Below are 16351 nucleotides of genomic sequence, written 5' to 3'. Positions count from 1 at the left end.
TACAATGTATGTCCTAGTGCTCAGATTGATAATGGGGATTCAGGAAGTTAGCTGTCTCAGGTTAACCTGGAGCCCATGTGTCTGAAGATATTGCCCAAAATATGAGTGCAGTGCATTATTATATCTCTAAAATTTACTGCATGTAACTGCAACCACTGTCCACTTCTTCCATTCACCTCTTGATGTCAAAAAGAGATCTAGTTGGGATAAACAAAAAGCAGCAAAAAGAAAAAAAGAGGAGAGAGAGATCTGATTGAGTTGACTGGGCTTAGTTGCTTTCATGTGGCTCAGTCTTATCAGCTAACTTTCTTTATTCTGCCGCTCTTGTAGCAGCATTGACCTTAAAGAGAGGCTATTCCTGGTAGGTTTTTACTCAGATAATGCACCCACCAGAATTTAGACAGGATCTCCTTTTCCCCCTTTCTATCCTGCTCTTGATCCCTTTGGTGAGTTGTTTCTCTCACAAAGTGAAACTATGGAGTCCAAATAAGCTGGAACCTAGGATCCAGACTTTCTCCCCAAATTTCTAAGTCCTTTGCCATAGCTGCTACTGTTTACTTTCTGATTCCTAGAGAGCTTCCATTCCCAAAGGCCAACATATATTCTACTTGAATCTCAACGTCAGATATCACATGTTACAGACAGAGTTAATGCTCTTAGATTCTTTCCCAGTCCGGTTTCAGGCTGATAACTTGATAACTGTGGACAGCAGGTGCTTCTGTTGCCACAGACCCTGGCCATGCCTAAAGCCCAGTACCTCTACCATTGGCACAGTTGGCCACTGCCGTTCTCCTGCTTCCTAGATCACAAACGCGTGTCCTGATTTACTTCCGTGTAAGATTTATCATGGTGCTGGTAGTTGAGCTGGGGAGTTAGGGTGTCAGAAAACAACTTTTCTATGCGTAATCTTTAACCCCCCAGTGCCAACAGTGACATCTTCATGTGTGAGAGGAATAAAGGGGCAGGAAAAGACACCACCAAATAGCTCTGACACAGGGGTCTCTCCCGAGACACGGGTAATGCTGAGCTGTTTAGTTGGGCAGGCTGAGAAAAGACCATTGATATCAAGTACCCCATTGAGCTGATGCTATAAAAACCAGCCTATTCACAGAAGACCACACTGAAGTGCCTAACAGCCTAGCACAGTCTTGTCACCTGTGGGAGGCCCCTGTGGACTAATAATACGAATAAAGAAATTTGCCGGGTACTTGAATTCTGTTGTTTGGAAACCAAGATGAAGTAAGGCTGGGAAGATGGATTCCTAGAGTATGGCCCTTCACCTTCATTTTTTTGTTAGTTGACAGCATCTGTAGTATAGATTGACTTTTTTTTTAACCATAGCAACAAAGGGGCCTTATTGAACTTGGAGTTTATAATATTTCTGACACAAACATTATTTTTTTAATTTTATCTTTCAATTACAGTTTATATTCAGTATTATTTTGTATTAGTTTCAGGTGTACAGCATAGTAGTTATATAATCAAATATTTTACAAAGTGTTCCCCCAGATATATTTTTTTAAATAAATTTTATTGATTTTTTACAGAGAGGAAGGGAGAGGGATAGAGAGTTAGAAACATCAATGGGAGAAAAACATCGATCAGCTGCCTCCTGCACACCTCCTACTGGGGATGTGCCCGCAACCAAGGTACATGCCCTTGACCAGAATCGAACCTGGGACCTTTCAGTCTGCAGGCCGATGCTCTATCCACTGAGCCAAACCAGTTAGGACCCCCCTGATATTTTTAGTACCCATTTGGCACCATACATAGTTATTACAGTATTATTGACTATACTTCCTATGCTGTACTTTACATCCCCATGACTATTTCGTAACTACCAATTAGTACTTTTTTTTTTAAATATATTTTATTGATTTTTACAGAGAGGAAGAGAGAGGGAGAGAGAGTTAGAAACATCGATGAGAGAGAAACATCCATCAGCTGCCTCCTGCACACCTCCCCACTGGGGATGTGCCCGCAACCAAGGTACATGCCCTTGACCGGAATCGAACCTGGGACCTTTCAGTCCGCAGGCCGTCGCTCCATCCACTGAGCCAAACCGGTTTTGGCCCAATTAGTACTTTTTAATCCCTTCACCTTTTTCACCCAGTTCCCCAACATCTCCCCTAATCTGGCAACCATCAGTCTGTTCTCTGTGTTTATGAGTCTGTTCCAGTTTTGTTTGTTCATTTAGTATGTTCTTTGGATACTACACATAAGTGAAATCATATGATATTTGTCTTTCTCTGACTGACTTATTTAACTTAGCATAATACCCTCCAGGTCCATCCATGTTGTCGCAATAGTAATATTTCTTTGGTTTTTTTTTCTGACCAAGCAAGATTCCATTGTATATACACACTGAGTGGACAGATTATTATGATCGCTGAACGCATAATAACCTGGCCACTCAGTGTATATCTTATATAATAAAAGTCTAATATGCAAATTGTCCCCTCGACCAGGAGTTCGACCAGCAGGCTGGCTGGACCCCACCCATGCACGAATTCATGCACCAGGCCTCTAATACACACACACACACACACACACACACACACACACACACACCTACACACACACACACACACACACACACATATATATACACACACATACACACACACACACTCACACACACACACACACACACACACACACACACTGAGTGGCCAGATTATTATGCGTTCAGAGATCATAATAATCTGGCCACTCAGTGTATATACCACAGCTTTTTTATCCACTCATCTATTGATGGGCACTTGGGTTGCTTCCATATCTTGAATAATGTAAATAATGCTGCAATGAGCATAGGGGTACATATATTATTTTGAATTAGTGTTTCGGGTTTCTTGGAATAAATACCTAGAAGTGGAATTACTGGGTCATAAGGCAGTTCCATTTTTAATTTTTTGAGGACCCTCCATACTGTTTTCCACAGTGGCTGCACCGGTCTGCATTCCCACCAACAGTGTACGAGGGGTCCCTTTTCTCCACATCCTCGCCAACACTTGCTGTTTGTTGATTTATTGATGATAGCCATTCTGACAGGTATAAGGTGATGTCTCATTGTGGTTTTAATTTATATTTCTCTGATGATTAGTGACGTTGAGCATCTTTGCATCTGTATATTGCCACATCTGTATGTTCTCTTTGGAGATGTGTCTGTTTAGGTCCTCTGCCCATTTTTTAATTGGATTGTTTGGTTTTTGGTGTTGAGTTCTTTACAAATTTTTTATGTTAACCCCTTATTGGATGTATCATTGGGAATATCTTCTTCCATTCAGTAGGTTGTTTTTTTCATTTTGTTGATGGTTTCCTTTGCTGTGCAAAAACTTTACCCTGATATAGTCCCATTTGTTTCTTTTTTCTTTTGTTTCCCTCACCTGAGGAGATACATCAGAAAAAAATATTGCTAAGAGAAATGTCAGAGATTTTACTGCCTATATTTTCTTCTAAGATATTTATGGTTTCAAGTCTTACATTTAAGTCTTTAATCCATTTTGAATTTATTCTTGCATATGGTATATGAAGGTGGTCTAGTTTCATTTTTTGCGTGTATCTGTCCAATTTTCCCAGCACCATTTATTGAGTAGACTGTCTCTACCCCATTGTGTGTTCTTGCCTCCTTGTCAAATATTAATTGACCATACAGGTATGGGTTTATTTATGGGCTCTCTGTCTGTTCCATTGATATATATGTATGTTTTAATGCTGGTACTATGCTGTTTTGATTACTATAGCCTTGTAGTATAGTTTGGTATCAGGTAGTATGATACCTCCAACTTTGTGCTTCTTTCTCAAGATTGCTGGAGTCTTTGTGTTTCCATATAAAATTTTTGGTTAGTTGTTCTAGTTCTATGAAACCACCATTGATATTTTGATAGGAATTATGTTGAATCTACAGATTGCTTTTGATAGTATGGACATTTTAATAATGTAAATTCTTCCAATCCATGAACACAGTATATGCTTTCATTTATTTGTATCTTTTTTACTCTCTTTCTGGAGTGTCTTACAATTTTTCAAGTACCTGCTTGGTTAAATTTATTTATAAGTAATTTTTTGTGGCAATTATAAATGGAATTGTTTTCATAATTTCCCTTTCTAATAGTTTGTTATTGGTATATAAAAATATAATCAATATCTGAATATTTATTTTGTATCCTACTACTTTACTAAATTCATTTATCAGTTCTAGTAGTTTTTTGGTGAACTCTTTAGGTTTTTCTGTGTACAATATATGTCACCTGTGAATAATGACAGTTTTACTTCCTCCTTTCCAATTTGGATGTCCTTTATTTCTTTTTCTTATCTGATTGCTGTGGCTAGGATTTCTAGTACTATGATGAAAAAGAGTGTTAAAACTAGACATCCCTTCTCTTTTTTTCTGACCTTAAAGGAAACACTTTTAGTTTTTGCCTATTGAGTATAAATGTTGGCAGTGGGTTTGCCATATGTAGTCTTTTCTATGTTCACGTATGTTCCCTCTATTCCCACTCTGCTGAAAGTTTTTATCATAAATCGATGCTGGATTTTATCAAATGCTTTTTCTATATCTATAGATATTATATATGATTTTATATATTTTATTTTGTTTATGTGGTATATTATGTTCATTGATTTTCAGATATTGTACAAACCTTGCACCCAGGAGTAAATCCCACTTGATCATGGTGTATGATCTTTTTAATGTATTGCTGAATTTTATTTGCTAATATTTTGTTGAGGTCTTTTGCATCTATGTTCATCGGGGATATTGGCCTATAATTTTCTTTTCTTTGTAGGGTCTTTATCTGGTTTTGAAATTAGGATAATGCTGACCTCATAAAATGAGCTTGGGAGTCTTCCCTCCTCTTGAATTTTTTAGAGTAGTTTGAGAAGGATAGGTGATAGTTATTCTTTGAATATTTGGTAAAATTTACCCATGAAGGCATCTGGTCCAGGACTTTTGTTTGTTGGGAGTTTTTATTACTACTTCGATTTTGTTAGTTATAATGGGTCTATTCAGATTTTAAGTTTCTTCTTTGATTCGACTTTGGGAGATTGTATGCTTCTAGGAATTTAACCATTTCTTCTCGATTGTCCAATTTGTCGGCATATAGTTTTCGTAACATTTTCTTACCTTTTGTATTTCTGTGGTGTCGATTGTTACTTATCCTCTTTCCTTAACATGGTTTTATTATTGTAAATTTACACATTCTAGAGGCTTAATTTAAACAGGTGGGACTTAATTTAAAAATTTTAATTCATATATACCCTTTCTCTCAACAGGCCAAAAGGTGCTAGATTAGTTAGTTGCCTAAGGTCTTAACACAATGGAATGTTTCATGTTTTCCGACTCACAGTCCTCATGCTAGAGCAGCAACAGGGAATCTCAAAGCACAGATCATTTAAGCTTATTTTATTTATCAACATAAGAACATCCAAACCTGTAGAGAATTTTTGTAAGAGTTTATTGGAGCCAAACCATTGACATGCTGGGAAGCGAGCTCTCAGGTGCTTCCGAGAATGACAGTTGCGCAGCTCCTCTTACTCGTTTAGAACTAAGGAGGGGGTGGAAGGAAGATTACATGGAGGTGGGAGAAAGCGAGGCAGAGAAACCTCTGTGATTGGATTACAGGATGTGTCCTTCTTTCCCCCAGAGAACTTTCCCACATTGGTCCTCAGCTGTGCTACCCTTTTTTAGGAAAAAGAAAGATGTTTTATGAGGAGGATCCAACAGTAGGGAGAAGATCTATGCCCAGACTAGAAAGGACAGAGAAGGGGAGCCTTCACTAAAGAATAAATCATTACCTGTGGACTTTGTTCTGAAAGGTAAAGACTGTTCCTGTTGAATTTGGATCTAGAAGAATGTTGGTGGGAATTATATTTCATGTGCCCTCTCTACCCTACTACTTCCCTCCTCTGCAGAGTTGAGGGTGTGGCATGGGATACAGAGGGCTTCCAATTCCTTTGCAATCACAGTCAACAAATACTTAATGTCTAGCTGGTGCCGGGGACACAATGATGAACACAGCAGGCACAGTTCCTCCTTCCATAGAACTGACAGGCTATAAGAGAATACCCAGAAAGTAAGGCAATTTCAGAAATATTGTCAGAGTGCTGTGATGGGTGTTACGGGAGTACACACGTATGGGGACCTAGGCTGAAGGGTTTGCAGGGGACAGGAAGGAGGCCTAGGAGTTGGAGACAGGACTCCTGTGTCATCGGCCTGCCTCGGGAAGCTCTGGCCTGGCCATGCTCCAGGGTAACTCCACCCTCAATCTTCTGGCTGGTCTAATCATCAAATAGACATGAGACCGATTAGCAAGAGAAAATAACCAAACTTAATACATACATATGAATGGAACCCCACATACAGGAGAGGGTTAGAGACCCCACTTGCACGAGAGGTTCAGAGACAGAAAGGGTAATTGTGAGGTTATAAGACACTGAGCCAGGGATGAGGTAAGGGGCCTTGGGGCTTCAAAGGGTCATTGCAGGATGATCAGAAGAAAAAATAAAAGATTGTTCTGCCATTTGGATAAGTCAAAATGTTACCTCCGATAATCTCTTATATATGGGGAAGCCCCCTAATTCAAGTTCTTCTAGGAGGTTAAAGAGAGGGGCTTAAGTTTCTCCTGAGCCTGAGGCTAAAATTGCCTTTAGCTCAAAACAATCCGCAAGCCACAGAAGCACATCTCTGGGTAGCTGCTCTGAAGCCCCAGTAATTGCTACCACTTACTGCCTGTTCCTGGCCTAAGGTGTGAGCATCTACTAGGTTTAAGGAGCTGAGATTCTTTGGGGAGTAAATGGCAGGAGGGGAGAGAATCTGTTATAAGATAATCAGCCCAAATTACAATTCTGGTTCATTAACTGCAGAATTTAGGTTAATATCTCCTCCATTTTAAGATCTTAGGGCTTTAACGGCTCCTTTTACCATGTTCTACCAAGAACTGCTCAAGCTGGGACATCCTGGGGTTGTGGCAGATTGGAATTTCTAATAGAATTGTCGATCTGGAAAACAAATTTGAACACATAGCCCCCAATAAGTGTTCACCTACAACACTACTGCATTACTATTAGTACTTCTAACACTAATATTACTTCCATAAGATAGTCAAGAAATAAAGATGTATGAAGTAATATGAAAAAGTTCTAGTATTTTTCCAGGCCTCGACAGATGGATGCCCACCCACTACTTAGAGACCACTGCTTTAGAGAATGTTAGTGTTGAGGGGGGCGTAGGGAACTAGATGAGTGACTATGGGTGGAACAGATACAAGATGGGCAGCTGGCTTCTTGGAAACTTTCTTCTCTCTCTCTGTTTGAGGATATCCCTTTTTAGGAGCTCATCCATTTCAGGATAGAAGCAGAGCAGAGCGACCTCTCTTTCCTCTCGCCCTCTGCCCCGTAGCCATCCCCTTGCACCCTTGCCCCAGTTCTACTAAAGATGCCAAATAAATGATCCTAAAAGCAATTTATGTGCTCATGGCTGCAGAGATTCACAGCCTGCAGAGGTCACACTTTGGGCAGATATGTTAGCCCTGGTTTAAGATGTGAGAGAAACTCAAAACAAAAGAGTATCTTGGAGAGAGCGGGGGAGGAGGGGGGAGAACAGACCAGCTCAGACAGCCAGAAAGCAGCTCTGCTGTGAAGTGAGTAGTTCAGGCAAGCCCAGTCGCTCCATAAAAGGAATATTTAGTACTTGGTAGAGGGGTGGGCAAGATTTTCACACAACCTGGGGGAAGCAGCATCCACAGCCATATGGTGGATGATTGAGAAAAACGGGAGAGTAAACGTGCCCTCCCTCAGTCCCTCCCCCCTGCAGGGAATTCCACGGTGCATCCTGGGAGTTCTGTCTGGTTTGCGCTCCTGCCTAGGGTTGAATTAGGCCAACGGTGCATGACAGCAGTGGGCCTTCTCTCGCTAGCTCAACCCCAGGCTCTGGGGAGTCTTTTCTATCCAGCCCCTCCCTGCCCAGAGCTGGACTTCTGGGTTAGCTTGGCATGATGCTGCCAGGCAGGGGGCAGAGAAGTCTTGATGGGGAGAGCGGCTACATCTTCCTGAACCTGAGCACCCTCCCTGCTCTCGCCCCTCCCACCAGCCTGGAACCCTCTGCGCTGCTCTCCCTGGGCAGCCCTGCAGAAGCGGTTGCGAGGTTTGTTTTGATCTGCACCTTCTTGTTGCTGCCTTGCATGGAACCGTCGCCAGATTCAGTTCCTCTTGACCCTGGACTGAGGCCGGTGCTGCCTCTCCCTGGAGGGGGGCCTTCACTCTTCTTGTTGAGCTGTGAGGGGTGAGCTGGGAGTGTGACCCGGATGGGAGCGCCTGCACACAGTGTGGAGAAGGCGGCCCAGGAGAGGGGCGCGAGGCCCTTGGGGAGCTTGCTCTTCCCGCTGACAGAGTTGGAGTGTTCAAAAGGGGCCCAGAGCAGAGGGCCCGATAAGGGGCTGTTCCCTGAGGACGTGCCCACCTCCGCAGGGTGCTTTGGAAGAGAATGAGGCCGGGGGCACTCTTCCCCGAGCCCGCCACCTGCTAGCCCCTGGGGAAGATGCTTTGTCTCTGGGGCTGGAAGGCCAAGCTGCGGGTGTGTTCAGCTGGAGAAGCTGAAGTTGGAAGCAGCTCTGGTCAGCAGCAGGAGCTGGCTAACGCCTGTGGGTTCCTTTTCTTTCTTTTTTAATATATTTTTATTGATTTCAGAGAGGAAGGGAGAAGGAGAGAGAGAAACATCAGTGATGAGAGAGAATCATTGATCAGCTGCCTCCTGCACGCCCCACACTGGGGATCAAGCACGCAGCCCGGGCATATGCCCTGATCGGGAAAGGAACCTTGACCTTCTGGTTCATAGGTCGACACTCAACCACTGAGCCACACTGGCCGGGCATGCCTGTGGCTTTCTGTATTGACTTGAAGCTACTCCTCCCCGTAGCCCCTCGTCTGGGGTTTCTAAGGGAGGACTTGAAAGGCATTCTGATGTCTGTGCTCATGTCCCAGAGAGGACTGCCTTCACGTCAGCCCAGGGAAGCCTCGCCCTTGTGCTGTCTGTGTGGGCGAAGATTCGGCAAGGTGTCATCACTCAGACAGCTGGGAAGTCCCTCGTGAGGCCCAGCCCAGCCACACCCTTCCTGGGGCTGAGCTGGTTCTGATAAGGGTGCCTCTGCCGACCGTCCTGGGCCTCCTAGGGTGGCTGGCCCCGGCCCTCTCTGCTGGAGCTGGGCCTCTGAGGGCTGGGCCGCAGGGTCCCGCCCTAGCCCCGGGCCCCAGCACAGTGCCGCACACACAGATTTTCCATCTCCCATCTCCCGCCAGCCTGGGCAGGGGCCTGTCACTCCCAGCGTGGGGTGGGGGCGATGACTTCACAGCCTGCATTCTTGTCACCTCTCCCAGCTCATGTGTTCAGTCTGGTCCTGGGGCCAGAGCACTCCTGTGTGGGTGGACTTTCCCATGTTCTGGTGGACAAGGTTTCCTCTCATTTTCTTGACGTATTTTAGGGGAAACCCTTTCCCTATGTTTTCAGCCTTCTCTCCCTGCCAAGTCTTCCTTCCCCCTCCAGGAAGCCATGCGTTTGAGAAGCAGCGCAGAGATCAGGGCTAAACCCCTCTCCTGGGCTGGACAAGTATGAGTGTGCAATTACGGCTGCTGGGCTCGGGCCCAGCGGCCTCTCAGGGGCAGGGAGAGTTGGAATGGAAAGCCCAGAATCGGGGATTGGCCCGGCTCCCAGTCCCACATGGCCTTCTGTGCCATGCCACATGTCTGAGGGAGGATTCCCAAGGCTACTATGCTAATAGCCCAACCTGCCCCTCCCTGCCACAGGGCATGCTGGGAACTGGGACAGCCCCGTGGCTTCTTAAGGTAGCTATTGAAGAGCTTAGGGTGGTTAAGGTGGAGCACACAGATGAGAGAAAATGACACAAAGGAAGTAAGTGGGACTTTGAGGGCCTCTAGGTGGGAGCAAGGCCTGACCTTTTTTTGTTTTCCATGCTGTGTCTTGTTTCATTCGCTTGGGTCCAAGAAAGGCCAGAATGAACCTTTGATTGAATACAAAGTGTACAGGTTGGACTCTGACAGACGTGGTGTCACCCTCCTTGAGGGCAGTGCTGATTCACCCCAACTGTAAGCAGTGGGAACGGGCTGATCTGCTTAGAGGCACAGGAAAGCAGCTCTCGGGACTGCCCTGGGTGGATAAAGTGGGGTGGCCAACCCTCTCTGTTGGCCTGGGACTGAGGGGGTGTTCTCGGGCATTCCCAGGGGGCATTCCCAGGAGGCGGGAGCTTCATTGCTAACACCAGGGAAGTCCCAGGCAAACCCAGACAAGCTCGTGGCCCCAGGACGGAGCCTCAGGGAAGCAGCTGCCTCTGCCCAGCCCCTCTGTGGCCAGGTTGGCATCCAGTTGCTCCCTGTGGAGCGGGACAGCCTCGGTCACATACTCTGCTTGAGTAGTTACATAACCGCTCCACGTCTTAGTTTGCTTATATGTAAAATGGGGTTAATAGTAGCTACCGCATGGGGTTATTTTACATGAGAAGACACAGAAGTACCTAAGGAAGCGTCTGACACAGGAATCACTTAAATGTTGGCAAACTTATTTATTGCTGTTTCATTCAGCTCATTCAACAAATATGGATGGGTACCATGTGTCAGGCACTGCTGCAGACCTAAGGAACAAAGTCAGAAATTCTGCCCTCGTGGAGGGGGATAGACAAACGATAAGTGAATGCATTCTAGCATATATTAGGGGAGAAGGCCAGGAGAGGGGACCATGAGCAGGGTAAGGGAGACGGGGAGTGCTGGAGCAGAGAAGTCCTAATGTTAAATACAGTGGTCAGGGTAGGCCTCACTCTGAAGGTGACATTTGTACAAAGACCGGAAGGAGGTGAGGGAATGAACCCTACCTAGTGAAGAGGAATCTGAGCAAAGGGAACCGGGACCCCGAAATAGAAGCATGTCGAGTGCGTTCGGAGACTGGGAGGAAGGCTAGCTTGGCTGGGATGTCCGTGGCCAAGGGGAAGATGGTAGGAGGTAAGGAGTGGGGCCTGGGGGCTCCTAGGGGGCCTTATTGGCCATCATACGGTCTTCAGTGCCCAGTTTCACTCCAAGGAAAAGCCACCAGAGGATTCTGAGGAGATGAGCATCATGAGTTGGTTTGGAGAATATCATTCTGGCTACTCTATTGAAGAGAATGAGAATAGAAGGCAAGGGGGGAAGCAATGAGACCAGTTAGAAGGCAGTTGTAATAATCCAGGCAAGAGATGGTGATGATGATGATGATGATGATGATGATGATGATGATGCTTTAGACCTGGATGGTAGCCATGGAAAAGGAGAAATGAGTAGGCCTGCGATGTATTTTGAAGGTAAAGCTAACAGGATTTCCTGACTAAATGGATATAATAGATGAGGGAGAGGGAGAGGGAGAGGGAGAGGGAGAGGGAGGAGTCAAGGATGATTACACGGTATTAATATGAGAACAGAAAGGCAGGGCCACCTCACATGGGTGGTGGTTGCTGTTGTGGTTGTTGCTGTGGCTGTTGTTAGGCCTTCATTAAGCTTCTATGATGTTCCTTATGTTGATCCCTAACATCTGATGTCATGGTTTGCCCTCATAGCGTGTACTCGCTCTTGTAAAGGAGGCAACGACCACTCTTTACATTGTGAATCCCTTTACATCGTGAATCCCATGACATTGTGAATCACTTTATATTGTGAATCCTGCCTCCTTGAGAAACATCCCAAGTAGACCGGCAGATGATCAGAACTCCTGTTCCCTCAAGCAAGGCTGGCCCTCCAGCACAGCAGTCCCAACTTGGCACAGCCTGGCTGCCAAGGGTCCCTGGGGAGAAGGAACCAGCAAGGCCCTGCCCCTGGCAGCTCTGCCTCCGCCTGCCTGGGGATCAAGATGCCCTGCCCGGGAGCACTCCTTTCCCAGGCCCTTGCTTTCCTTCCCTGCTGGGAGCCTGACTTCTCGGAGCCTCTAGGAAGCAGCCTACTTGCCTCTAACCCTCTTGCCAACGTGTGCTCCCCTGCAGAGCTCAGCAGTGCCACCCAGAGGCCAGGGTGGTGCAGCTGGGCCCTGGGAGGCAGGAGGCTGGGGATATGAGCTTCGGGCACCCCTTCCCCCACCAGCTCCTGTTTTCCTCCCCTAAACACCAGCAAGTGGAGTGTTCTCCAATCCCAGGCTCCCCACGTGTGGATGCCAGTTCACTCCCCCTTTACATCCAGGCAGGGTCCCACGTCTGCCTTCCCAGGCAGAGGAGTATCTCATGCACCTCTCCTGGTGGCTTTGTTTTTAGGGTAGAGACGGGGAGGCTGTCTCGGACCCTGTAAACAAGACTCCCATTTCAAAATCCTTTTTTGTCTGAAAGCCTTCCTCAGTCTAACCCACATCTTCCCTCTTGCCTAGTTAAGGTAACACTCTTGGGGCCTGTTCAGTGGAGAGGGAGAGTCGATATTTGCCCCTCATGCCACACCCCCACCCGCTGCCAGGGGAAACCCTGCATGTTGATTTTAGTCTGAAGGAGCCCTCTGGCAGCAGTGTCTCCGTCTTCTCCTGGCAGAGTCCTGTCATCTGCTTTTCTTTGCACTGTTTGTTTTTAAATACATTTATATTGATTTCAGAGAGGAAGGGAAAGGGAGAGAGAGATAGAAACATCAATGATCAGAGAGAATCATGGATCAGCTGCTTTCTGCATGCCCCACACCGGGGATCCAGCCTGCAACCCAGGCATATGCCCTGACCAGGTATCGAACCATGACCTTCTGGTTCATAGGTCGACGCTCAACCACTGAGCCATCCCGGCTGGGTTCTTTGCACTCTTTGAAGCTCTGTTCTCTGATTCTAACCCTCCTCATCTGCTGGCTTTTTTCATGACAAAGGTTGCCCCACCCTGCCTGTGAGGACCCCACCCAACTGTGCAGCCCAGTAACTTCACGTGCCAAGAAGGGGCTAATTTGCTGTTGTGTGGAAACAACTTGAAGCAAGCCAATTGGCAGTAATGGAAACTTTAGGATTTCCCCACTTCCCTTAAAGTGTAAACCCCTGGGGCCCAGCAGAGAGGCCTAGCTATAAGGAAAGCACTGGGAATAATTCTGTTTCCTCTCTGGGAACATGCTCAGAACACATGTGCACACTGGCGCAGGTATGCAAGCATACGTGTGTTAGTGGGAGCATGCTGCTTCTCAAGGATGGTGTACTCTCTGACTTTGTGGCTCCACCTTTTTTTGTTCTCTTTCTATTCAACCTGAATAGCAGTACTTCTCTTAGTACCTAGTACTTAGTCTACATACGTAGTACTTAATAGAATAGCAGTAGCTCTTAGTGGGGTGTGCTTTTGTTTCTTGGTGTGTGTATCAGAGAGTGAAGGGTATGTGTGTACAAAGGGGATGCCCAAGGTTGGAGTCTCAGCGCCTCTTTTCTGTGGATCTCCTAAAGCCACTGAAATCAGGACACCTGGTGGGTCTGTGTCTCCTCGCCTCCTAGCATGACCTTGAGCAGACAGCTTATTCTTTCTGGCCTTTGTGTGTGAGCCAGTGGATGGAAGCTAACTCTGTTTTTAAATCATCGCCAGCATTTACATGCCAATATGAGAGGGAGGTACTGTGTGAGTCCCAGGAAACATTTTTTAAATATATTTTTATTGATTTCAGAGAGGAAGGGAGAGGAAGAGAGAAACATCAATGATGAGAGAGAATGTTTGTGTTCTTAGAGCTGGAGCCTGGTGCATAACTCAGTAGGGAGATGAAGTTTAGGAATAAGCTAGCTTACCCAGGAGACTAAGAAGGGTGAGTGGCCACTGTGACCAACTTGTTGCAGTTTACCCATTTTTTGACTGAAAGTTTCACACCCCCTGAGTCCTGAACAAATTGGGGCAGTTTGGCCACCCTAACTGGGCAGATGAGGAAGCAAGGGGTCTCTTTTGTTGTTTTGTTTTGTTTTGTTTTGTTCATCATCACCTGAGGATATTTTTCCATTGATTTTTTTTATTTTTATTTTTTTTAGAGAGAGAATAGAAGGGAGAGACAGAGGAAACATTGATGTGAGAGAGACACATCAATATGTTGCCTTTGTACATGCCCCAACCAGGGTTAGGGATCGAGCCTGCAATCGTGGTACATGACCTTGACCGGAATCAAACCCAGGATCCTTTAGTCCTCAAGCCATTGCTCTAACCACTGAGCAACCCTGCTAGGGCGCAAGGGGTCTCTTTTGTAAAGGGGTCTTTTCACTGCTTTCCTCTAGCATTCATCTCTTCCCCCGTCTCCTTTCAGGTCTATCTGGGAACCCAGCAGATCTGGAAAAACGTAAACAAGTATTTGGACAGAACTTAATCCCCCCAAAAAAGCCCAAGACCTTCTTAGAATTAGTGTGGGAAGCCCTTCAAGATGTCACCCTCATCATCCTGGAGATCGCAGCCATCATCTCCCTGGTTCTGTCCTTCTATCGCCCCCATGGTGAAGAAAATGAACGTGAGTGTCTTGAACAGCCCCGCAGAACTCTGACCTGGCTGGCTCTTTCCACAACCACCAGAAAGCACTCAGTGGTGGACAGATTGTAGCTTCAACGTTTCCCCCCATTATTCAGGGTGGGTTCTCCAAAGGAAACCAACAAGTAGCTAATAAGCTATTCTCCCAGCCCATTCTGATCCCAGGATCTTTTCCCCCTTCTCCTGTGAAATCCTTATGTGGAATGTCACAAATCCTCTACCCTCACCCAACCAATACGACCCTGCTTCCCAACATGCCCCACACCAATATTGGCATCTGGGGACATAACAGCAGGCGCCTGACTGTGTCGGGAGTTGTAAGTTCTTCACATGTGACCTGCCTGTGATTTGCGTTGATGTGTTTTGCACTGTTTAGTCAGTTGCTACTTTTGGGTTAACATATAGTGATGAAATGAAGCCCAATCCTGCTGTCCTCCAAGATCCCTAGAGGGAAGCTCTTACCCAAGAGTTTAATTTTTTTATGATTCTCTTTCCTTGACTTTCCATTCTGAGGGATTGCAGAAGCACTACCCCCATTTTTTCAATGCCAACCAAAGCACCTAGATGACCCTTTCTTTCTCTCCTTTCGCTGGGCTAGAGTGTGGTCTACCTATCAATAGCCCAGAGGATGAAGGGGAGTCAGAAGCTGGCTGGATCGAGGGGGCAGCCATTCTGTTCTCGGTGATCATCGTGGTGCTAGTAACGGCCTTCAATGATTGGAGCAAAGAGAAGCAGTTCCGAGGGCTGCAGAACCGCATTGAAAAGGAACAGAAATTCTCCGTTATTCGAAATGGTCACATCATCCAGCTCCCTGTGGCTGAAATCGTGGTGGGTGATATCGCCCAAATCAAATACGGTGAGAGCTCCATGTTTCTCTTACCCATGCCACTCTCCCTATTGCTGAGGGAGACTCCAAAAAGATATGATCCCAAATTGTGTTAGCCCCTAGGTCGCATTTAAGGGGGTTATGTAAAGAAAATTCAGAGAAAGAACTAACGGAAACTCTCCTAAAAGATTGTCAGACTTACGTGTCTTCGGGTTAAAAGTATGTAATATTCAGGCCATGGGAAGGTGTTTGGGGATGAGCAATTGTTTGACGATATAATACCTGCAAAATAGTCTTGTCCCAGGTTGTCTTTCAAAGGCTCTCCAGCTACTCCCTGGGCCATTGCTTCTAGGTGAGGGTCTGGGATGGGGTTGGGTGGTCCCCACCCTCCGCCAGGCTCTTACCGTCCCCCTTTCCCTGCTTCCCCTTCCCCTCTGTGCACTAGGTGACCTGCTGCCTGCAGATGGGATCCTGATCCAGGGGAATGATCTCAAGATCGACGAGAGCTCTCTAACTGGGGAATCGGACCATGTCAAGAAATCCTTAGAAAGAGACCCCATGTTGCTCTCAGGTATGGCTTTGGCCACCTTGGTTTCCATTCTGCCTCCTCCCACACAGCCAAGCCACAGAGACCTGATTCAGGCCCCGCTCTGTCCCCTTTCCCTGGGGCAATGGCATATGAGTGGGTTAAATAGAAGGATCTAAGGTAACCTAACAGAAGTTCTCTATGGAGCAAGTTCTGGAAGAGGGTGGGTGGTGAGGGAAGGAGCCTTACCCTAAAGCAGTTAGACACACTTATCTCCTTATCCCCCAATTTACTTGATCTATTTTATTTTTTAATGTATTTTTATTGGTTTCAGAGAGGGAAGGGAGAAGGAGAGAGAGAGAGAGAAGAAACATCAATGATGAGAGGGAATCATCGATCAGCTGCCTTCTGCACACTCCCAACTGGGAATCGAGCCTGCAAGCTGGGCATGTGCCCTGATCAGGAATTGAACTGTGACCTCCTGGTTCATTGGTCGATACTCAACCACTGAGCCACACCAGCCGGGCTACTTAT

The 16351-nt window shown here is 46.2% G+C and overlaps 1 protein-coding gene across 3 annotated transcripts in view; it reads left to right on the top strand.

The window, feature by feature from the left end:
- The window catches only part of ATP2B4 (ATPase plasma membrane Ca2+ transporting 4), a 97663-nt gene that overhangs the window by 49655 nt on the left and 31657 nt on the right, over positions 1-16351 (top strand). For all 3 annotated transcript variants that reach the window (XM_008154228.3, XM_008154227.3, XM_008154229.3), the window contains exons 3-5: positions 14251-14448; positions 15064-15321; positions 15737-15862. In XM_008154228.3, the coding sequence (XP_008152450.1) occupies positions 14251-14448; positions 15064-15321; positions 15737-15862 (582 nt within the window). The remainder of the gene's footprint in view (positions 1-14250; positions 14449-15063; positions 15322-15736; positions 15863-16351) is intronic.

This window comes from Eptesicus fuscus, chromosome 22 (genome assembly GCF_027574615.1).
Source record: "Eptesicus fuscus isolate TK198812 chromosome 22, DD_ASM_mEF_20220401, whole genome shotgun sequence".
NCBI classification, from domain to species: domain Eukaryota; kingdom Metazoa; phylum Chordata; class Mammalia; order Chiroptera; family Vespertilionidae; genus Eptesicus; species Eptesicus fuscus.
Note: the sequence above shows the minus strand (reverse complement) of the source record. Positions and strands in the feature narration are given on the sequence as shown.